Source organism: Oncorhynchus keta, chromosome 1 (genome assembly GCF_023373465.1).
Source record: "Oncorhynchus keta strain PuntledgeMale-10-30-2019 chromosome 1, Oket_V2, whole genome shotgun sequence".
NCBI classification, from domain to species: domain Eukaryota; kingdom Metazoa; phylum Chordata; class Actinopteri; order Salmoniformes; family Salmonidae; genus Oncorhynchus; species Oncorhynchus keta.
Window position 1 is genome coordinate 94,635,346 of NC_068421.1, and position 23,422 is coordinate 94,658,767.

The window sequence follows — 23,422 nt, forward strand, 5'->3', positions numbered from 1 at the left end:
TAACTAACCTTCCACTACCTTCCCTAGCCTTCCCTTCCCTATCCTTCCCTTCCCTAGCCTTCCATTCCCTTAACTAACCTTCCACTACCTTCTCTAGCCTTCCCTTCCCTAGCCTTCCCTTCCCTTAACTAACCTTCCCTTAACTAACCTTCCACTACCTTCCCTTCCCTAGCCTTCCCTTCCCTAGCCTTCCCTTCCCTAGCCTTCCCTTCCCTAGCCTTCCCTTCCCTAGCCTTCCCTTCTCTCTAGCCTTCCCTTCCCTTAACTAACCTTCCACTGCCTTCCCTAGCCTTCCCTTTCCTAGCCTTCCCTTCTCTAGCCTTCCCTTCCCTTAACTAACCTTCCACTGCCTTCCCTAGCCTTCCCTTTCCTAGCCTTCCCTTCTCTAGCCTTCTCTTCCCTTAACTAACCTTCCACTACCTTCCCTAGCCTTCCCTTCCCTAGCCTTCCCTTCCCTTAACTAACCTTCCCTTAACTAACCTTCCCTTAACTAACCTTCCCTTAACTAACCTTCCCTAGCCTTTCCTTCCCTAGCCTTTCCTTCCCTAGCCTTTCCTTCCCTAGCCTTTCCTTCCCAAAATGGTACCCTAAAGGTACCATTTTGACTGGATATTTTAGCTTTGGTTTTTGTGACGATGGCATTTAGGGCTGGTTTTCTAGAAACGGATTAAGTCTAGTCCTGGACTAAAATGCACTTTCCATGGAGATTCCCCGTAAAGCATGCTGTTATTCTCTGCTCTGTTTCTGAGTAAGTTCTAATATTGTTTTTATGCCGTGTCACCTATAAAAAGCATACACAGGTTTCCCCGCGCGCGACTTGTTTTTGTTGGCTCTCCAGTCAGAGGCGTGTAGCAACCAATGATGTACAGCACCTGTCTGAAGAGTGGACGCACTTACTCATTCATTGGTTTTTCATATTTCTTATTTTTTTTTATTACTATTTTCTATATTGTAGAATAATAAGGACGTATTCAACCCCTTTGTTATGTCAAGCCTAAATAAGTTCAGGAGTAAAAATTACCTTAAGTTGCATGGACTCATTCTGTGTGCAATAATAGTGTTTTACATGATGTTTGAATGACTACCTCATCTCTGTCCCCCCCCACATATGTTAGGTTCCTCAGTGGAGCAGTGAATTTTAAACACGGATTGAAACACAAAGACCAGAGGTTTTACAATTCCTCACAAGGAAGGGCACCTATTGGTAAATGTAACAACAACAAAAATAGGCAGACATTGAATATCCCTTTGAGCATGGCTCAAAGTTATTAATTACATTTTGGATGAGGGTTTCCCTTAGCCGGTAATAGCTGGCTTTTGGCTGATTTAAAAAAATAAAAAAAATACAGAAGCCAATCAATAAAATTGGTGCCTGCCAATTGTCCTGGAGAAGAGAGAAATCCTATTGCAAAGTAATACTTTTTATCCCATTCATTAGTGGAAATACACATTCGGTCTATAGGTTCAGTTCGTAATGTATCTTTTCACACTCGTACAGTATACGGAGCCTTTGAGCGGAAAAATCTGTCAGACAGCGTGAGAGTTGCTGCTACAGCATCTCCAATGGCAACGGAAGGCAGGCGTCATCAGCATACCACTTAGCATTTTGAAAACATGTACTCCATTTTCTGAACTTTTTAAAACATGTTATGAGGCATGTCTTAGACAAAATCAAACCAGATCCGCGGAGGCAATTATTTTACATCAACTTTCTTTCGTTGCCCAGCAGCCGGGAAACAATCCTAGTCATATTAGCATCCCGTGCTAGTTGATGATAATCCTAGTCATATTAGCATCCCGTGCTAGTTGATGATAATCCTAGTCATATTAGCATCCCGTGCTAGTTGATGATGATCCTAGTCATATTAGCATCCCGTGCTAGTTGATGATAATCCTAGTCATATTAGCATCCCGTGCTAGTTGATGATAATCCTAGTCATATTAGCAGCCCGTGCTAGTTGATGATAATCCTAGTCATATTAGCATCCCGTGCTAGTTGATGATAATCCTGGTCATATTAGCATCCCGTGCTAGTTGATGATAATCCTAGTCATATTAGCAGCCCGTGCTAGTTGATGATAATCCTGGTCATATTAGCAGCCCGTGCTAGTTGATGATAATCCTAGTCATATTAGCATCCCGTGCTAGTTGATGATAATCCTAGTCATATTAGCAGCCCGTGCTAGTTGATGATAATCCTAGTCATATTAGCATCCCGTGCTAGTTGATGATAATCCTAGTCATATTAGCAGCCCGTGCTAGTTGATGATAATCCTAGTCATATTAGCAGCCCGTGCTAGTTGATGATAATCCTAGTCATATTAGCATCCCGTGCTAGTTGATGATAATCCTAGTCATATTAGCAGCCCGTGCTAGTTGATGATAATCCTAGTCATATTAGCATCCCGTGCCAGTTGATGATAATCCTAGTCATATTAGCATCCCGTGCTAGTTGATGATAATCCTAGTCATATTAGCATCCCGTGCTAGTTGATGATAATCCTAGTCATATTAGCATCCCGTGCTAGTTGATGATAATCCTAGTCATATTAGCATCCCGTGCTAGTTGATGATAATCCTAGTCATATTAGCATCCCGTGCTAGTTGATGATAATCCTAGTCATATTAGCATCCCGTGCTAGTTGATGATAATCCTAGTCATATTAGCAGCCCGTGCTAGTTGATGATAATCCTAGTCATATTAGCATCCCGTGCTAGTTGATGATAATCCTAGTCATATTAGCATCCCGTGCTAGTTGATGATAATCCTAGTCATATTAGCATCCCGTGCTAGTTGATGATAATCCTAGTCATATTAGCAGCCCGTGCTAGTTGATGATAATCCTAGTCATATTAGCATCCCGTGCTAGTTGATGATAATCCTAGTCATATTAGCAGCCCATATTAGCATCCCCAGTTGATGATAATCCTAGTCATATTAGCAGCCCGTGCTAGTTGATGATAATCCTAGTCATATTAGCTTCCCGTGCTAGTTGATGATAATCCTAGTCATATTAGCAGCCCGTGCCAGTTGATGATAATCCTAGTCATATTAGCAGCCCGTGCTAGTTGATGATAATCCTAGTCATATTAGCAGCCTACCAGTAGGTGTGCCAGTTGATGATAATCCTAGGTGTCATATTAGCACCTCCTCCCAGCTGTGCACTAGTTGATGATAATCCTAGTCATATTAGCAGCCCGTGCCAGTTGATGATAATCCTAGTCATATTAGCAGCCAGTGCAGAGTTGATGATAATCCTAGTCATATTAGCAGCCCGTGCCAGTTGATGATAATCCTAGTCATATTAGCATCCCTTGTGCTGAAACTATCTGCCGCCATTGATGATAATCATCCCCCTTCAAAGGGGAGTCAAACTATTAGCATCCGTGCTATCTAAGGTTGAGTGATAATCTAGTCATATTAGCATCCTGGTGCTAGTTGATGATAATCCTAGTCATATTAGCAGCCGTCTTCATCGTGCTAGTTGATGATAATCCTAGTCATATTAGCATGACTGCCTTGCCTGGCTAGTTGATGATAATCCTAGTCATATTAGCAATTCCGTGCTAGTTGATGATCAATGATCTTGCTAGTCATCCATTAGCATCCCGTGCTAGTTGATGATAATCAAACCTAGTCATATTAGCATCCCGTGGCCTCCAACTGTTAAATGATAAACCAAATGCATGTCATATTAGCATGCCCGTGCTAGTTGATGATAATCCTAGTCATATTAGCAGCCCGTGCTCCAGTTGATGATAATCAAAAATCAAATCAAGAGTCATATTAGCAGCCTCCTTCACCACGTGCCAGTTGACTGATAATCCTAGTCATATTAGCAGTCCCGTGCTTCCAACAGTTGATGATAATCCTAGTCATATTAGCATCCCGTGCTAGTTGATGATAATCCTAGTCATATTAGCAGCCCGTGGCTCCTAGTTACAAGTCCATGCTAGGTAAATCCTAGTCAGTTCACTGGTATGGCAACACCCATCCGTGCACGCGTTGCAGGTGATATCATCCTAAAGTCATATTAGCAGCCCGTGCTCCAGTTGATGATATTCCTGGTCATATTAGCAAAATGCTGAAGTTGATGATATCTCCTACTTCAAACATATCCGAGCAGCCCGTGCTGCAGCTGTACATGATAGGTAAATAGTCATATTTTCACCTACCTCATTCCCATACTGTTTTTATACTGTTTTTATTTAACTTTTCTGCTCTTTTGCATATTAGCATGACCATCTGATCATTTATCACTCCAGTGTTAATCTGCAAAATTGTATTATTCGCCTACCTCCTCATGCCTTTTGCACACATTGTATATAGATGCCCATTTTTTCTACTGTCATTGACTTGTTAATTGTTTATCCATGTGTAACTCTGTTGTCTGTTCACACTGCTATCTTTATCTTGGCCAGCCAGTGCAAATGAGAACTTGTTCTAACTAGCCTACCTGGTTAAATGCTGAAATAAAAATAAAATGATAATGCCTGGGCACCGTGCCAGTTGATGATAATACCTAGCATATTAGCTGCCTTGTGTGCATTATGGAACCTACCAGTAGGTGTCACCATCTGCCTTGTGTGCATTATGGAACCTACCAGTAGGTGTCGCCTACTGCCTTGTGTGCATTATGGAACCTACCAGTAGGTGTCGCCTACTGCCTTGTGTGCATTATGGGACCTACCAGTAGGTGTCGCCTACTGCCTTGTGTGCATTATGGGACCTACCAGTAGGTGTCGCCTACTGCCTTGTGTGCATTATGGGACCTACCAGTAGGTGTCGCCTACTGCCTTGTGTGCATTATGGGACCTACCAGTAGGTGTCGCCTACTGCCTTGTGTGCATTATGGGACCTACCAGTAGGTGTCGCCTACTGCCTTGTGTGCATTATGGGACCTACCAGTAGGTGTCGCCTACCGCCTTGTGTGCATTATGGGACCTACCAGTAGGTGTCGCCTACTGCCTTGTGTGCATTATGGGACCTACCAGTAGGTGTCGCCTACTGCCTTGTGTGCATTATGGGACCTACCAGTAGGTGTCGCCTACTGCCTTGTGTGCATTATGGGACCTACCAGTAGGTGTCGCCTACTGCCTTGTGTGCATTATGGGACCTACCAGTAGGTGTCGCCTACTGCCTTGTGTGCATTATAGGACCTACCAGTAGGTGTCGCCTACTGCCTTGTGTGCATTATGGGACCTACCAGTAGGTGTCGCCTACTGCCTTGTGTGCATTATGGGACCTACCAGTAGGTGTCGCCTACTGCCTTGTGTGCATTATGGGACCTACCAGTAGGTGTCGCCTACTGCCTTGTGTGCATTATGGGACCTACCAGTAGGTGTCGCCTACTGCCTTGTGTGCATTATGGGACCTACCAGTAGGTGTCGCCTACTGCCTTGTGTGCATTATGGGACCTACCAGTAGGTGTCACCTACTGCCTTGTGTGCATTATAGGACCTACCAGTAGGTGTCGCCTACTGCCTTGTGTGCATTATAGGACCTACCAGTAGGTGTCGCCTACTGCCTTGTGTGCATTATGGGACCTACCAGTAGGTGTCGCCTACTGCCTTGTGTGTATTATAGGACCTACCAGTAGGTGTCACCTACTACCTTGTGTGCATTATAGGACCTACCAGTAGGTGTCACCTACTACCTTGTGTGCATTATAGGACCTACCAGTAGGTGTCGCCTACTGCCTTGTGTGCATTGCTGCGCTGCTAATGTGAAAAATATTAGGTTAAGCTAAACTTTGTCTGATCTGTTTATCGGATGTATTGCTTTTGAATGTTTTTATGTTATGTAGTCTCGTCCTACTGGTTGTATGAAGATCCCAAATATCATCCTACAACTGTCCCAGTCTTTTGGAACAGGCATATTTTTTTTTCTTTCTCAAAGCCACATTTTTCTCAAAAAGCTGACCAATAGAGTAGGTTAACTGTTGGGGGAAAGTATGATGACATAGGCTACTGATTTTGGTGTTTCGTTACTTGGCTTGTTGGCTGAGAGAAACGTAAATCTGGACCGGTATTCTAACATGAGTGCACATCAGAATTCACTAAAGAAGGACTACATTGTTGCATCATCAACATTTCACGTTCTGTTAATATGAATTACCATATTCTAAATGTGATTTCTTTCATCCTGAGCACCGTGGTTACGCACTAAATGCATATGGGTCCGGTAATGTTCTCAAATGTCCTATAAATGTAAAAAAAAATGATGCAGGTCAAATGAACTGCGCCACATTTTCCTAATGTTAAACCCAGCTTTGGATGGTGTATCAATACATCCAGTCACTACAAACATACAGGAGTCCTTCCTAACTCAGTTGCCGGAGAGGAAGGGTACCACTCTTCATATTGTCAACCGTGGTGGTGGCTGCATCATGTTATGAGTAAGATTTTACAGATGACAAGCAATGATGAGATAGTAAAATGGCTGACTAGCAATGATCAACTTGACAAAGCTTGAACTTTCATAAGAATTTGTGGAAATATTGTATAATCCAAGTGTGCAAAGCTCTTAGATTTACCCAGGAAGACTCTGTTAGCTGTTATCACCACCAAAGGTGATTTCTAACAAGTATTGACTCAGGGGTGTGAATACTTATGTAAATGTAGATATTTTATTTTTAAAAATATTGGACAAAAGTTTCTAAACATGTTTTCACTTTGTCATTATGGGGTATTGTGTGTAGATGGGCCAGAGGGAAGGAAATTAATTCCATCCATATTGAATTCGGGCTGTAACACATGTGGAATAAGTCCTGGGTTATGAATGCTTTCTGTTGGCACTGTATTTTTCAGTAGGGACAGTAACATTAGTACTGTCAAAGAAATGTATACTCTAAGGAAATGTTTTTGTATACATTTATGTTTAGCACAATTTTAATTTAAAAGCATTATGGTGTCTAATAGAATACATGTAGTAAAACAATTGTAGACATTTAATAAATGAATATAGCTTCCAAAAATATTTTATTTTAGAATGGGAGGAGTAGCTAAATGGAGGTGCGGTGGCTTCAGAACAGCGCCCCCTGTCAGCCATCTAATGTATATACAGTATAAATCACTGCTGGAAGTGGGAGATCTGTAATCAATACAAAATGAATTAAAATGTCCAAATTAAGTTAGCTGAAGGAGTAGGCTACAACCAGCAACCCTCAGGTAGGCTTTTTAATCTGAACAAAGTTGTTGTAGACCAGGACGAGGAGCGCGGCAACATCGCTTCAGTTGGTTAGGTAGCTCTGCAACATCGCTTCAGTTGGCTAGGTAGCCTGGCAACACCGCTTCAGTTGGTTAGGTAGCTCGGCAACACCGCTTCAGTTGGCTAGGTAGCCTGGCAACACCGCTTCAGTTGGTTAGGTAGCTCGGCAACACCGCTTCAGTTGGCTAGGTAGCCTGGCAACACCGCTTCAGTTGGTTAGGTAGCTCGGCAACACCGCTTCAGTTGGTTAGGTAGCTCGGCAACACCGCTTCAGTTGGTTAGGTAGCTCTGCAACATCGCTTCAGTTGGCTAGGTAGCCTGGCAACACCGCTTCAGTTGGTTAGGTAGCTCGGCAACACCGCTTCAGTTGGTTAGGTAGCTCGGCAACACCGCTTCAGTTGGTTAGGTAGCTCGGCAACACCGCTTCAGTTGGTTAGGTAGCTAACATCTCTGTTTCAGCTAGATTCTTTACATAGATTTGATACAACGGAAGCACTGCCAGATGGAATGATGGATAACAAGTTTGTCTAACTAGTACGAGTCTGGCAACTTTTTCTCTCTCCCGAGTCTCTCACACTACTGGCCCCTGTCCTGCTGTAGACAGCATCTCTCCCTAGTCTCTCACACTACTGGCCCCTGTCCTGCTGTAGACAACATCTCTCCCTAGTCTCTCACACTACTGGCCCATGTCCATCCCCGCCCTGCTGTAGACAACATCTCTCCCTAGTCTCTCACACTACTGGCCCATGTCCTGCTGTAGACACCATCTCTCCCTAGTCTCTCACACTACTGGCCCATGTCCTGCTGTAGACACCATCTCTCCCTAGTCTCTCACACTACTGGCCCATGTCCTGCTGTAGACACCATCTCTCCCACAGCCTGTGCAGTAAACATTTGTCTGGGGTATTGTGTGTAAAATAAAAACACATGTTTCCACTATCCAGATTTCCCATAGTTTTTTCAATGAATTATTCAAATAGTGAAATTTGCTGCTTTTAATGCAGGTGCTTTTACACCTGCATTGTTTGCTGTTTGGGGTTTTAGGCTGGGTTTCTGTACAGCACTTTGAGATATCAGCTGATGTACGAAGGGCTATATAAATAAATTTGATTTGATTTGAAATAATTTCAAATGCCCTTCCCTGTGTTTTTCTCATTCTTTCAGGTGTTTATGTTGCACTAACCGTGTGTGTGTGTGTGTGTGTGTGTTGCAGGTCTAGATGCAGAGCTGTACTACGTGAGGGATGACGTGGTAAACCACTATGCGCTCTCCTTCATCCTGCCTGTACCCAGCGAGACCAACAGCCTGCACTTCACCTGGCGCTCCAAGGATAAGGTACACGCTTGGTCTCTCACTCGGTCGGCCAGTCTCTCTGTCTGTCTGTCTGTCTGTCTGTCTGTCGGCCTGTCTGTCTGTCGGCCGGCCTGTCTGTCTGTCGGTCTGTCTGTCTGTCTGTCTGTCGGCCTTTCTGTCTGCCTTTCTGTCTGTCTGTCGGCCTGTCTGTCGGTCGGCCTGTCTCTCTGTCGGCCGGTCGGCCGGCCTGTCTGTCTGTCTGTCTGTCTGTCTGTCTGTCTGTCTGTCTGTCTGTCGGCCTGTCTGTCTGTCTGTCTGTCGGCCTGTCTGTCGGCCTTTCTGTCTGTCTGTCGGCCTGTCTGTCTGTCTGTCGGCCTGTCTGTCTGTCTGTCGGCCTGTCTGTCTGTCTGTCGGCCTGTCTGTCTCTCTGTCGGCCTGTCTGTCTCTCTGTCGGCCTGTCTGTCTCTCTGTCTGTCTGTCTGTCTGTCTGTCTGTCGGCCTGTCTGTCTCTCTGTCTGTCTGTCTGTCGGCCGGTCTCTCTCTGTCTGTCGGTCTGTCTGTCGGCCGGTCTCTCTGTCTGTCGGCCGGTCTGTCTGTCTGTCGGCCGGTCTGTCTGTCGGCCTGTCTCTCTGTCTCTGTCTGTCGGCCTGTCTGTCTGTCTGTCGGTCTGTCTGTCTGTCTGTCGGCCTTTCTGTCTGTCTGTCGGCCTTTCTGTCTGTCTGTCGGCCTGTCTGTCTGTCTGTCTGCCTGTCTGTCTGTCTGTCTGTCGGCTCTGTCTGTCTGTCTGTCGGCCTGTCTCTCTGTCTGTCTGTCGGCCGGCCTGTCTGTCTGTCTGTCTGTCTGTCTGTCTGTCTGTCTGTCGGTCTGTCTGTCGGCCTGTCTGTCTGTCTGTCTGTCTGTCTGTCTGTCTGTCTGTCTGTCTGTCTGTCTGTCGGCCTGTCTGTCTGTCTGTCTGTCTGTCTGTCTGTCTGTCTCTCTGTCTGTCTGTCTGTCGGCCTGTCTGTCTGTCTGTCTGTCGGCCTGTCTGTCTGTCTGTCGGCCTGTCTGTCTGTCGGCCGGTCTCTCTGTCTGTCTGTCTGTCTGTCTGTCGGCCGGTCTCTCTGTCTGTCTGTCGGTCGGGTCTCTCTGTCTGTCTGTCGGCCGGGTCTCTCTGTCTGTCTGTCGGTCGCCGGTCTGTCTCTCTCTGTCTGTCTGTCTGTCGGCCGGTCTCTCTGCCTGTCGGCCGGTCTGTCTGTCTGTCGGCCTGTCGGCCGGTCTCTCTGTCTGTCGGCCTGTCGGCCGGTCTCTCTGTCTGTCTGTCTGTCGGCCGGTCTCTCTGTCTGTCGGTCTGTCTGTCTGTCTGTCGGTCTCTCTGTCTGTCTGTCTGTCTGTCTGTCGGCCGGTCTGTCTGTCTGTCTGTCTGTCGGCCGGTGTCTCTCTGTCTGTCGGCCTGTCTGTCTGTCTGTCGGCCGGTCTCTCTGTCGGTCGGCCTGTCTCTCTGTCGGTCGGCCGGTCTCTCTGTCTGTCGGCCGGTCTCTCTGTCGGTCGGCCGGTCTCTCTGTCTGTCTGTCTGTGTCGGCCTGTCTGTCTGTCTGTCTGTCGGCCGGTCTCTCTGTCTGTCTGTCGGCCTGTCTGTCTGTCTGTCTGTCTGTCGGCCGGTCTCTCTGTCTGTCTGTCGGTCGGTCTCTCTGTCTGTCGGCCTGTCTGTCTGTCTGTCTGTCGGCCGGTCTCTCTGTCTGTCGGCCTGTCTGTCTGTCTGTCTGTCGGCCGGTCTCTCTGTCTGTCTGTCTGTCTGTCTGTCGGCCGGTCTCTCTGTCTGTCTGTCTGTCTGTCTGTCGGTCTGTCTGTCTCTCTGTCTGTCTGTCTGTCTGTCTGTCTGTCTGTCTGTCTGTCTGTCTGTCGGTCGGCCGGTCTCTCTGTCTGTCTGTCTGTCTGTCTGTCGGTCTGTCTGTCTGTCTGTCTGTCGGTCGGCCGGTCTCTCTGTCTGTCTGTCTGTCGGTCGGCCGGTCTCTCTGTCGGTCTCTCTGTCGGTCGGCCGGTCTCTCTGTCTGTCTGTCTGTCGGTCGGCCGGTCTCTCTGTCTGTCTGTCGGTCGGGTCTCCGGTCTGTCTGTCGGTCGGCCGGTCTGTCTCTGTCTGTCTGTCTGCCGGTCACACGGGTCTCTCTGTCTGTCTGTCTGTCGGTCGGCCGGTCTGTCTGTCTGTCTGTCTGTCTGTCGGTCGGCCGGTCTCTCTGTCTGTCTGTCTGTCTGTCGGTCGGCCGGGTCTGTCTGTCTGTCTGCCCGGTCTCCTCTCTCTGTCGGTCTGCCTGGTCTCTCTGTCACTCTGTCTGTCTGTCTGGCCGGTCTCTCTGTCTGTCTGTCTGTCTGTCTGTCTGTCTGTCTGTCTGTCTGTCTGTCTGCCTGTCGGCCTCACACTCTCTCTCACTCTGTCTGTCTGTCTGTCGGTCACACTCTCCTCTCACTCTGTCTGTCTGCCTGTCGGCCTCACACTCTCCTCTCACTCTGTCTGTCTGCCTGTCGGCCTCACACTCTCCTCTGTCTGTCTGTCTGCCTGTCGGTCTCACACTCTCCTCTCTCTGTCTGTCTGCCTGTCGGCCTCACACTCTCCTCTGTCTGTCTGTCGGCCTGTCGGCCTCACACTCTCTCTGTCTGTCTGTCGGCCTGTCGGCCTCACACTCTCCTCTCTCTGTCTGTCGGCCTGTCGGCCTCACACTCTCCTCTCACTCTGTCTGTCGGCCCGGCCTCACACTCTCCTCTCACTCTGTCTGTCGGGTCGGCCCTCACACTCTCCTCTCACTCTGTCTGTCTGCCTCACACTCTCCTCTCACTCTGTCTGGCCACTCTCCTCTGTCTGTCGGCCTGTCGGTCACCTCTCCTCTCTGTCTGTCTGCCCACTCTCTCTCTGTCTCTGTCGGTCTGTCGGCCGGTCGGCCGTCTGTCTGTCTGTCTGTCTGTCTGTCTGTCTGTCGGTCTGTCTCTCCTCTCTCTGTCTGTCTGTCGGCCTGTCGGCCTCTCACTCTCCTCTCACTCTGTCTGTCGGCACACTCTCCTCTCACTCTCTGTCTGTCTGTCTGTCTGTCTGTCTGTCTGTCTGTCTGTCTGTCTGTCTGTCTGTCTGTCTGTCTGTCTGTCTGTCTGTCTGTCTGTCTGTCTGTCTGTCTTTCTCTCACTCTCCTCTCACTCTGTCTGTCGGCCTGTCGGCCTCTCACTCTCCTCTCACTCTGTCTGTCGGCCGGCCTCTCACTCTCCTCTCACTCTGTCTGTCGGCCGGCCTCTCACTCTCCTCTCACTCTGTCTGTCGGCCGGCCTCTCACTCTCCTCTCACTCTGTCTGTCGGCCGGCCTCTCACTCTCCTCTCACTCTGTCTGTCGGCCGGCCTCTCATCCTTCTTTCCTCCCCTCTCCTACAGGTTGATTACAGAATGGGTTTCCATGTAGACAAACCTGCAGCTATGAACCAACCACAGAGCAACATCTCTGCCCAGGGGGAGGTGCCTCGCACAGCCTCAGGTCTGTCAACCAATCATCACTTCCCATCCTCCACTGGTATTATGAACATTATAATTATCTTATGTATTTTAAAAGTATGTATTAATATTCAGAGCCATAAAAAATGTATTTGAGTTCTTCTGGAACGTGTGTGTTGCTAGATCAGTCAATCAATCAAATTACATTATAAAGCCTGCAGTAGGGTACCTAGTAAAGCCTGCAGTAGGGTACCTAGTAAAGCCTGCAGTAGGGTCCCTAGTAAAGCCTGCAGTAGGGTACCTAGTAAAGCCTGCAGTAGGGTACCTAGTAAAGCCTGCAGTAGGGTACCTAGTAAAGCCTGCAGTAGGGTCCCTAGTAAAGCCTGCAGTAGGGTACCTAGTAAAGCCTGCAGTAGGGTACCTAGTAAAGCCTGCAGTAGGGTACCTAGTAAAGCCTGCAGTAGGGTACCTAGTAAAGCCTGCAGTAGGGTACCTAGTAAAGCCTGCAGTAGGGTACCTAGTAAAGCCTGCAGTAGGGTACCTAGTAAAGCCTGCAGTAGGGTACCTAGTAAAGCCTGCAGTAGGGCACCTAATAAAGCCTGCAGTAGGGCACCTAATAAAGCCTGCAGTAGGGCACCCAGTAAAGCCTGCAGTAGGGCACCCAGTAAAGCCTGCAGTAGGGTCCCTAATAAAGCCTGCAGTAGGGTACCCAGTAAAGCCTGCAGTAGGGTACCCAGTAAAGCCTGCAGTAGGGTACCTAGTAAAGCCTGCAGTAGGGTACCTAATAAAGCCTGCAGTAGGGTCCCTAATAAAGCCTGCAGTAGGGTACCTAGTAAAGCCTGCAGTAGGGTACCTAATAAAGCCTGCAGTAGGGTACCTAGTAAAGCCTGCAGTAGGGCACCTAATAAAGCCTGCAGTAATAAACCTAATAAAGCCTGCAGTAGGGCACCCAGTAAAGCCTGCAGTAGGGTACCCAGTAAAGCCTGCAGTAGGGTACCTAATAAAGCCTGCAGTAGGGTACCTAATAAAGCCTGCAGTAGGGTACCTAATAAAGCCTGCAGTAGGGTACCTAGTAAAGCCTGCAGTAGGGTACCTAGTAAAGCCTGCAGTAGGGTACCTAGTAAAGCCTGCAGTAGGGTACCTAGTAAAGCCTGCAGTAGGGTACCTAGTAAAGCCTGCAGTAGGGTACCTAGTAAAGCCTGCAGTAGGGTACCTAGTAAAGCCTGCAGTAGGGTACCTAGTAAAGCCTGCAGTAGGGTACCTAGTAAAGCCTGCAGTAGGGTACCTAATAAAGCCTGCAGTAGGGTACCTAATAAAGCCTGCAGTAGGGTACCTAATAAAGCCTGCAGTAGGCTACCTAATAAAGCCTGCAGTAGGCTACCTAATAAAGCCTGCAGTAGGGTACCTAGTAAAGCCTGCAGTAGGGTACCTAGTAAAGCCTGCAGTAGGGTACCTAGTAAAGCCTGCAGTAGGGTACCTAGTAAAGCCTGCAGTAGGGTACCTAGTAAAGCCTGCAGTAGGGTACCTAGTAAAGCCTGCAGTAGGGTACCTAGTAAAGCCTGCAGTAGGGTACCTAGTAAAGCCTGCAGTAGGGTACCTAGTAAAGCCTGCAGTAGGGTACCTAGTAAAGCCTGCAGTAGGGTACCTAATAAAGCCTGCAGTAGGGTCCCTAATAAAGCCTGCAGTAGGGTACCTAATAAAGCCTGCAGTAGGGCACCTAATAAAGCCTGCAGTAGGGCACCTAATAAAGCCTGCAGTAGGGCACCTAATAAAGCCTGCAGTAGGGTACCTAATAAAGCCTGCAGTAGGGTCCCTAATAAAGCCTGCAGTAGGGTCCCTAATAAAGCCTGCAGTAGGGTCCCTAATAAAGCCTGCAGTAGGGTCCCTAATAAAGCCTGCAGTAGGGTACCTAGTAAAGCCTGCAGTAGGGTACCGAGTAAAGCCTGCAGTAGGGTCCCTAATAAAGCCTGCAGTAGGGTCCCTAATAAAGCCTGCAGTAGGGTCCCTAATAAAGCCTGCAGTAGGGTCCCTAATAAAGCCTGCAGTAGGGTCCCTAATAAAGCCTGCAGTAGGGTACCTAATAAAGCCTGCAGTAGGGTACCCAGTAAAGCCTGCAGTAGGGTACCCAGTAAAGCCTGCAGTAGGGCACCTAATAAAGCCTGCAGTAGGGTACCCAGTAAAGCCTGCAGTAGGGTACCCAGTAAAGCCTGCAGTAGGGTACCCAGTAAAGCCTGCAGTAGGGTACCCAGTAAAGCCTGCAGTAGGGTACCCAGTAAAGCCTGCAGTAGGGTACCCAGTAAAGCCTGCAGTAGGGTACCCAGTAAAGCCTGCAGTAGGGTACCCAGTAAAGCCTGCAGTAGGGTACCCAGTAAAGCCTGCAGTAGGGTACCTAGTAAAGCCTGCAGTAGGGACCCCAGTAAAGCCTGCAGTAGGGTACCCAGTAAAGCCTGCAGTAGGGTGCCCAGTAAAGCCTGCAGTAGGGTGCCCAGTAAAGCCTGCAGTAGGGTGCCCAGTAAAGCCTGCAGTAGGGTGCCCAGTAAAGCCTGCAGTAGGGTGCCCAGTAAAGCCTGCAGTAGGGTGCCCAGTAAAGCCTGCAGTAGGGTGCCCAGTAAAGCCTGCAGTAGTGTAACTAGACCGACCCCTGAACTAGTAGGAACACAGGGGAACCCAGTGTAATCTCTCTCTGTCAATCTCTGTTTCTCTCTCTGTGTGTGTAGTGTTCAGAGTGGACCTGTTCTGCTCAGGGAAGGTAGATGGAGAGGCGGTCCTGACGGTACAGCTCAACCTCACCAGCCTCTCAAACAACTTCACAGTCCTCAACTTCAAGAGGAGGAAAATGTGCTACAAACGTAAGACTCCTCTTCCTGTCAGTCAGGGCCGGAACAGTAATTGTATAACCGTGTCATCGACGACTATGAAGACTGTGAATAAAATAAGTTCTAATTGTTCTAATTAATTAATTATATTTTATTTTTTTAGGTAAATATATACACAATAGCAGTAGTGTAAATGAATGATTATTATAAACAATTGTTTTTCTACCTTAAACCATCAAACTGTCTCCACCCTCCACCGTGCGCTCCCTCTGATTCTGTAACACCGTCTGTGGCGACGCCGGAACACCGTCTGTGGAGACGCCGGAACACCGTCTGTGGCGATGCCGGAACACCGTCTGTGGCGACGCTGTGAACACCGTCTGTGGCGACGCGGAACACCGTCTGTGGCGACGCGGAACACCGTCTGTGGCGACGCGAACACCGTCTGTGGCGACGCCGGAACACCGTCTGTGGCGACGCCGGAACACCGTCTGTGGAGACGCGGAACACCGTCTGTGGCGACGCGGAACACCGTCTGTGGCGACGCGGAACACCGTCTGTGGCGACGCTGAACACCGCTCTGTGGAGACGCCGGAACACCGTCTGTGGCGACGCGGAACACCGTCTGCGGCGACGCTGAACACCGTCTGCTGTGGCGAACACGCTGCGGAACACCGTCTGGAGACGCGGAACACCGTCTGTGGAGACGCCGAACACCGTCTGTGGAGACGCCGGAACACCGTCTGTGGAGACGCGGAACACCGTCTGTGGCGACGCGGAACACCGTCTGTGGCGACGCTGAACACTGCGGCGACGCTGAACACCGTCTGTGGCGACGCCGGAACACCGTCTGCGGACCGTCTGTGGAGACGCCGGAACACCGTCTGTGGCGACGCGGAACACCGTCTGCGGAGACGCGGAACACCGTCTGCGGAGACGCGGAACACCGTCTGTGGCGACGCCGGAACACCGTCTGTGGCGACGCTGAACACCGTCTGTGGCGACGCCGGAACACCGTCTGTGGCGACGCTGAACACCGTCTGTGGCGACGCGGAACTATGCGGCGCTAGTTGCTGATATTCCTAGTCATATTAGCAGCCTGTGCTAGTTGATGATAATCCTGGTCATATTAGCAGCCTGTGCTAGTTGATGATAATCCTAGTCATATTAGCAGCCCGTGCTAGTTGATGATAATCCTAGTCATATTAGCATCCCGTGCTAGTTGATGATAATCCTAGTCATATTAGCATCCCGTGCTAGTTGATGATAATCCTGGTCATATTAGCATCCCGTGCTAGTTGATGATAATCCTGGTCATATTAGCATCCCGTGCTAGTTGATGATGATCCTAGTCATATTAGCATCCCGTGCTAGTTGATGATAATCCTAGTCATATTAGCATCCCGTGCTAGTTGATGATAATCCTGGTCATATTAGCATCCCGTGCTAGTTGATGATAATCCTGGTCATATTAGCATCCCGTGCTAGTTGATGATGATCCTGGTCATATTAGCATCCCGTGCTAGTTGATGATAATCCTAGTCATATTAGCATCCCGTGCTAGTTGATGATGATCATATTGGTCAGTTGATGATAATCCTAGTCATATTAGCATCCCGTGCTAGTTGATGATAATCCTAGTCATATTAGCATCCCCAGTTGATGATAATCCTAGTCATATTAGCAGCCCGTGCCAGTTGATGATAATCCTGGTCATATTAGCAGCCCGTGCCAGTTGATGATAATCCTAGTCATATTAGCATCCCGTGCCAGTTGATGATAATCCTAGTCATATTAGCAGCCCTAGTTGATGATAATCCTAGTCATATTAGCATCCCGTGCCAGTTGATGATAGTCCTAGTCATATTAGCATCCCGTGCCAATTGATGATAATCCTAGTCATATTAGCAGCCCCCAGTTGATGATAATCCTAGTCATATTAGTTGATGATGATAATCCTAGTCATATTAGCATCCCGTGCCAGTTGATGATAATCCTAGTCATATTAGCATCCCGTGCCAGTTGATGATAATCCTAGTCATATTAGCATCCCGTGCTAGTTGATGATAATCCTAGTCATATTCATAGTTGATGATAATCCTAGTCATATTAGCAGCCAATTGATGATAATCCTAGTCATATTAGCATCCCGTGCCAGTTGATGATAATCCTAGTCATATTAGCAGCCCGTGCAGTTGATGATAATCCTGGTCATATTAGCATCCCGTGCCAGTTGATGATAATCCTGGTCATATTAGCATCCCGTGCTAGTTGATGAGTCATATTAGCATCCCGTGCCAGTTGATGATAATCCTGGTCATATTAGCATCCCGTGCCAGTTGATGATAATCCTGGTCATATTAGCATCCCGTGCCAGTTGATGATAATCCTGGTCATATTAGCATCCCGTGCCAGTTGATGATAATCCTAGTCATATTAGCATCCCGTGCCAGTTGATGATAATCCTGGTCATATTAGCAGCCCGTGCAGTTGATGATAATCCTGGTCATATTAGCAGCCCGTGCCAGTTGATGATAATCCTGGTCATATTAGCATCCCGTGCCAGTTGATGATAATCCTGGTCATATTAGCAGCCCGTGCCAGTTGATGATAATCCTGGTCATATTAGCAGCCCGTGCCAGTTGATGATAATCCTGGTCATATTAGCAGCCCGTGCCAGTTGATGATAATCCTGGTCATATTAGCATCCCGTGCCAGTTGATGATAATCCTGGTCATATTAGCATCCCGTGCCAGTTGATGATAATCCTAGTCATATTAGCATCCCGTGCTAGTTGATGATAATCCTAGTCATATTAGCATCCCGTGCTAGTTGATGATAATCCTAGTCATATTAGCATCCCGTGCTAGTTGATGATAATCCTAGTCATATTAGCATCCCGTGCTAGTTGATGATAATCCTAGTCATATTATCATCCCGTGCCAGTTGATGATAGTCCTAGTCATATTAGCAGCCCGTGCTGCAATGATGTTAGCACAGCTGAAAACTGTTGTGTTGATTAAAGAAGCAATAAAACTGGCCTTTAGACTAGTTGAGTATCTGGAGCATCAGCATTTGTGGGTTCGATTACAAGCTCAAGATGGCCAGAAACAATCAACTGTCTACTGAAACTCGTCAGTCTATTCTTGTTCTGAGAAATGAAGGCTATTCCATGCGAGAAATTGTCAAGAAACTGAAGATCTCGTACAACGCTGTGTAATACTCCCTTCACAGAACAGCACAAACGGGCTTTAACCAGAATAGAAAGAGGAGTGGGAGGCCCCGGTGCACAACTGAGCAATAGGACATGTACATTAGTGTCTAGTTTGAGAAACAGACGCCTCACAAGTCCTCAACTGGCAGCTTCATTAAATAGTACCCGCAAAACACCAGTCTCAACGTCAACAGTAAAGAGGCGACTCCGGGATGCTGGTCTTCTAGGCAGAGTTCCTCTGTCCAGTCTCAACGTCAACAGTGAAGAGGCGACTCTGGGATACTGGCCTTCTAGGCAGAGTTCCTCTGTCCAGTCTCAACGTCAACAGTAAAGAGGCGACTCCGGGATGCTGGTCTTCTAGGCAGAGTTCCTCTGTCCAGTGTCAACGTCAACAGTGAAGAGTCGACTCCAGGATGCTGGCTTCTAGACAAGAGTTGCAAAGAAAAATCAATCTCAAACTGGCCAATAAAAAGAAAAGATTAAGATGGGCAAAAGAACAGACACCGAACAGAGGAACTCTGCCGTCAAGTATCTCTCTGTACTTTGCTCAGTTCATCTTTCCCTCGATCCCGACTAGTCTCCCAGTCCCTGCCGCTGAAAAACATCCCCACGGCTTGTTGCTACCACCACCGTGCTTCACCGTAGGGATGGTGCCAGGTTTCCTCCAGATATAATGCTTGGCCTTCAGGCTTGGTTTCATCAGACCAGAGAATCCTGTTTTAAAAGGCTGTCATGTGCCTTTTACTGAGGAGTGGCTTCCGTCTGGCCACTCTACCACGAAGGCCTGATTGGAGGAGTGCTGTTCTTCTGTAATGTTCTCCCATCTCCACAGAGGAACTCTGGAGCTCTTTCAGAGTGACCATTGGGTCTTGGTCACCTCCCTGACCAAGGCCCTTCTCCCCCGATTGCTCAGTTCTCCTGGGCGGCCAGCTCGAGGAAGAGTCTTGGTGGTTCCAAACTTCTTATATTTAAGAATGATGGAGGTCACTCAGTTCTTGGGGAACTTCAATGCTGCAGACATGTTTTGGTACCCTTCCCCAAATCTGTGCCTCGACACAATCCTGTCTCGGAGCTCTACGGACAATTCCTTCGACCTCATGGCTTGGTTTTTGCTCTGACATGCACTGTCAACTGTGGGACCTTATATAGACAGGTGTGTGCCTTTCCAAATCATGTCCAATCAGTTGAATTGACCAAAGGTGGACTCCAATCAACTTGTAGAAACATCTGAGGGATGATAGATGGAAACAGGATGCACCTGAGCTCAATTTCGAGTCTCATAGCAAAGGGTCTGAATACTTATGTAAATAATCTATTTCTGATTTATATTTAATACATTTGCTAAAACGTCTAAACCTGTTTTCACTTTGTCATTATGGAGTATTGTGTGTAGATTTCTGAGGATTTTTTTTAATTTTATTTAATCTGTTTTAGAATGAGGCTTTAATGTAACAAAATGTGGAAAAAGTTTCAGTACTTTCTGAAAGCGTTATGTTGATGGAAAGGTGTTTTGTCTCAAGTTCTGCTGCTGCTATTTTCAACCACACTAGATAATTACACACACACACACACACACACACACACACCCTGCTTGTCATATGCTTGCTGAGAGGAAACGGACAATAACTCTATCCCCGCTGCGGCTTATTTTAAACAGTCAAATCAGCCACCTGAGGAGGGTAGTGTTTTTGTGCCTCTCTCTGCCTCATATACCGTGTTGTAAAAATGCTGTCTGTCCAGGACTGTTAAGCAGCTGCCTATTTCTAAGTTGTATCACATCTTGGTAAATGCTTAGTTTGTGAAATCTGTGTGGCTCCAGCCTTGTATACATCGGTCTACCAATCCCCTTAAATGTTCCGCTACTTATCTTCATTTTGCTTCCTGCTCTAAATCCTTCTTCCTCCTCTGTGTGTCTCTAACAGGAATTGATTCTGATCCGAAGATTACACCGGTCTCCAACAACAAGACCATTCAGAGGCCAGAGAGTAAGTAGGCCAATCCATATAGCCATATATCCTGTCCCCTAAACCAGCTCCGTATAGCCATACATCCTATATCCTGTCCCCTAAACCAGCTCCGTATAGCCATACATCCTATATCCTGTCCCCTAAACCAGCTCCGTATAGCCATACATCCTATATCCTGTCCCCTAAACCAGCTCCGTATAGCCATACATCCTATATCCTGTCCCCTAAACCAGCTCCGTATAGCCATACAGCTCCCTATATCCTGTCCCCTAAACCAGCTCCGTATAGCCATACAGCTCCCTATATCCTGTCCCCTAAACCAGCTCCGTATATACTGTCCCCTAAACCAGCTCCGTATAGCCATACACCCTATATCCTGTCTCCTAAACCAGCTCCATATAGCCATAGATCCTATATCCTGTCCCCTAAACCAGCTCCGCATATCCTGTTCCCTAAACCAGCTTCCGTATAGCCATACATCCTGTGTCCTAAACCAGCTCCATATAGCCATACATCCTATATCCTGTCCCCTAAACCAGCTCCGCATATCCTGTTCCCTAAACCAGCTCCGTATAGCCATACATCCTGTGTCCTAAACCAGCTCCATATAGCCATACAGCCTATATCCTGTCCCCTAAACCAGCTCCGTATAGCCATACATCCTATACTATATCCTGTCCCCCAAACCAGCTCCGTCTAGCCATACATCCTATATCCTGTCCCCTAGACCAGCTCCGTATAGCCATACATCCTATATCCTGTCCCCTAAACCAGCTCTGTATAGCCATACATCCTATATCCTGTTCCCTAAACCAGCTCCGTATAGCCATACAGCTCCCTATATCCTGTCCCCTAAACCAGCTCCGTATAGCCATATATCCTGTCTCCTAAACCAGCTCCGCTCCGTATATATAGCCAAACCAGCTCCCTATATCCTGTCCCCTAAACCAGCTCCCTATATCCTGTCCCCTAAACCAGCTCCCTATATCCTGTCCCCTAAACCAGCTCCGTATATCCTGTCCCCTAAACCAGCTCCGTATATCCTGTCCCCTAAACCAGCTCCGTATAGCCATACATCCTATATCCTGTCCCCTAAACCAGCTCCGTATAGCCATACAGCTTCCTATATCCTGTCCCCTAAACCAGCTCCGTATAGCCATACATCCTGTCTCTTAAACCAGCTCCGTATATACTGTCCCCTAAACCAGCTCCGTATAGCCATACATCATGTATCCTGTCCCCTAAACCAGCTCCGTATAGCCCTATATCCTATATCCTGTCCCCTGAACCAGCTCCGTATAGCCATACATCCTATATCCTGTCCCCTAAACCAGCTCCGTATAGCCATACATCCTATATCCTGTCCCCTAAACCAGCTCCATATAGCCATACATCCTATATCCTGTCCCCTAAACCAGCTCCGTATAGCCATGTCCCCTAAACCATCCTATACATCCTATATCCTGTCCCCTAAACCAGCTCCGTATAGCCATACATCCTGTCCCCTAAACCAGCTCCGTATAGCCATACATCCTATATCCTGTCCCCTAAACCAGCTCCGTATAGCCATACAGCTCCTATATCCTGTCCCCTAAACCAGCTCCGTATAGCCATACATCCTATATCCTGTCTCCTAAACCAGCTCCGCCATACATCCTATATCCTGTCCCCTAAACCAGCTCCGTATAGCCATACATCCTATATCCTGTCCCCTAAACCAGCTCCATATAGCCATAGATCCTATATCCTGTCCCCTAAACCAGCTCCGCATATCCTGTTCCCTAAACCAGCTCCGTATAGCCATACATCCTAAACCAATACCATCCTGTGTCCTGTTGTCCTAAACCAGCTCCATATAGCCATACATCCTATATCCTGTCCCCTAAACCAGCTCCGTATAGCCATACAGCTAAACCAGCCCTATATCCTGTCCCCCTAAACCAGCTCCCTATATCCTGTCCCCTAAACCAGCTCCCTATATCCTGTCCCCTAAACCAGCTCCCTATATCCTGTCCCTAAACCAGCTCCGTATATCCTATGTCCCCTAAACCAGCTCCGCCATACATCCTATATCCTGTCCCCTAAACCAGCTCCGTATAGCCATACATCCTATATCCTGTCCCCTAAACCAGCTCCGTCCCCTAAAAACCAGCTCCGTATAGCCATACAGCCATACATCCTGCCTAAACCAGCTTCCTATATCCTGTCCCCTAAACCAGCTCCGTATAGCCATACATCATATCCTGTCCCCTAAACCAGCTCCGTATAGCCCTATATCCTGTCCCCTAAACCAGCTCCGTATAGCCATACATCCTATATCCTGTCCCCTAAACCAGCTCCGTAGCCATACATATATATCCTGTCTCCTCCTGTATATACTGTCCCCTAAACCACCATCCGTATCCTGTCCCCTAAACCAGCTCCGTATAGCCATACATCCTATATCCTGTCCCCTATCCTATATCCTGTCCCCTGAACCAGCTCCGTATAGCCATACATCCTATATCCTGTCCCCTAAACCAGCTCCGTATAGCCATACATCCTATATCCTGTCCCCTAAACCAGCTCCATATAGCCATACATCCTATATCCTGTCCCCTAAACCAGCTCCGTATAGCCATACATCCTATATCCTGTCCCCTAAACCAGCTCCGTATAGCCATACAGCTCCCTATATCCTGTCCCCTAAACCAGCTCCGTATAGCCATACATCCTATATCCTGTCTCCTAAACCAGCTCCGTATATACTGTCCCCTAAACCAGCTCCGTATAGCCATACATCCTATATCCTGTCTCCTAAACCAGCTCCATATAGCCATAGATCCTATATCCTGTCCCCTAAACCAGCTCCGCATATCCTGTTCCCTAAACCAGCTTCCGTATAGCCATACATCCTGTGTCCTAAACCAGCTCCATATAGCCATACATCCTATATCCTGTCCCCTAAACCAGCTCCGCATATCCTGTTCCCTAAACCAGCTCCGTATAGCCATACATCCTGTGTCCTAAACCAGCTCCGTATAGCCATACAGCCTATATCCTGTCCCCTAAACCAGCTCCGTATAGCCATACATCCTATATCCTGTTCCCTAAACCAGCTTCGTATAGCTATACATCCTATACTATATCCTGTCCCCCAAACCAGCTCCGTCTAGCCATACATCCTATATCCTGTCCCCTAGACCAGCTCCGTATAGCCATACATCCTATATCCTGTTCCCTAAACCAGCTCCGTATAGCCATACAGCTCCCTATATCCTGTTCCCTAAACCAGCTCCGTATAGCCATACAGCTCCCTATATCCTGTCCCCTAAACCAGCTCCGTATAGCCATACATCCTATATCCTGTCCCCTAAACCAGCTCCGTATAGCCATACAGCTCCCTATATCCTGTCCCCTAAACCAGCTCCCTATATCCTGTCCCCTAAACCAGCTCCGTATATCCTGTCCCCTAAACCAGCTCCGTATATCCTGTTC

At 47.9% G+C, this 23,422-nt stretch overlaps 1 protein-coding gene across 5 annotated transcripts in view; it reads left to right on the forward strand.

Moving 5' to 3' along the window:
* Window positions 1–23,422, forward strand: part of LOC118381460 (tyrosine-protein kinase RYK) — a 257,241-nt gene that overhangs the window by 32,940 nt on the left and 200,879 nt on the right. For 3 of the 5 annotated variants that reach the window (XM_052467237.1, XM_052467217.1, XM_052467221.1), the window contains exons 2-5: window positions 8,424–8,545; window positions 11,892–12,027; window positions 14,666–14,797; window positions 19,901–19,963. In XM_052467237.1, coding sequence (XP_052323197.1) covers window positions 8,424–8,545; window positions 11,892–12,027; window positions 14,666–14,797; window positions 19,901–19,963 — 453 coding nt within the window. The remainder of the gene's footprint in view (window positions 1–8,423; window positions 8,546–11,891; window positions 12,028–14,665; window positions 14,798–19,900; window positions 19,964–23,422) is intronic. The other 2 variants (XM_052467246.1, XM_052467227.1) reach the window with 1 other exon arrangement.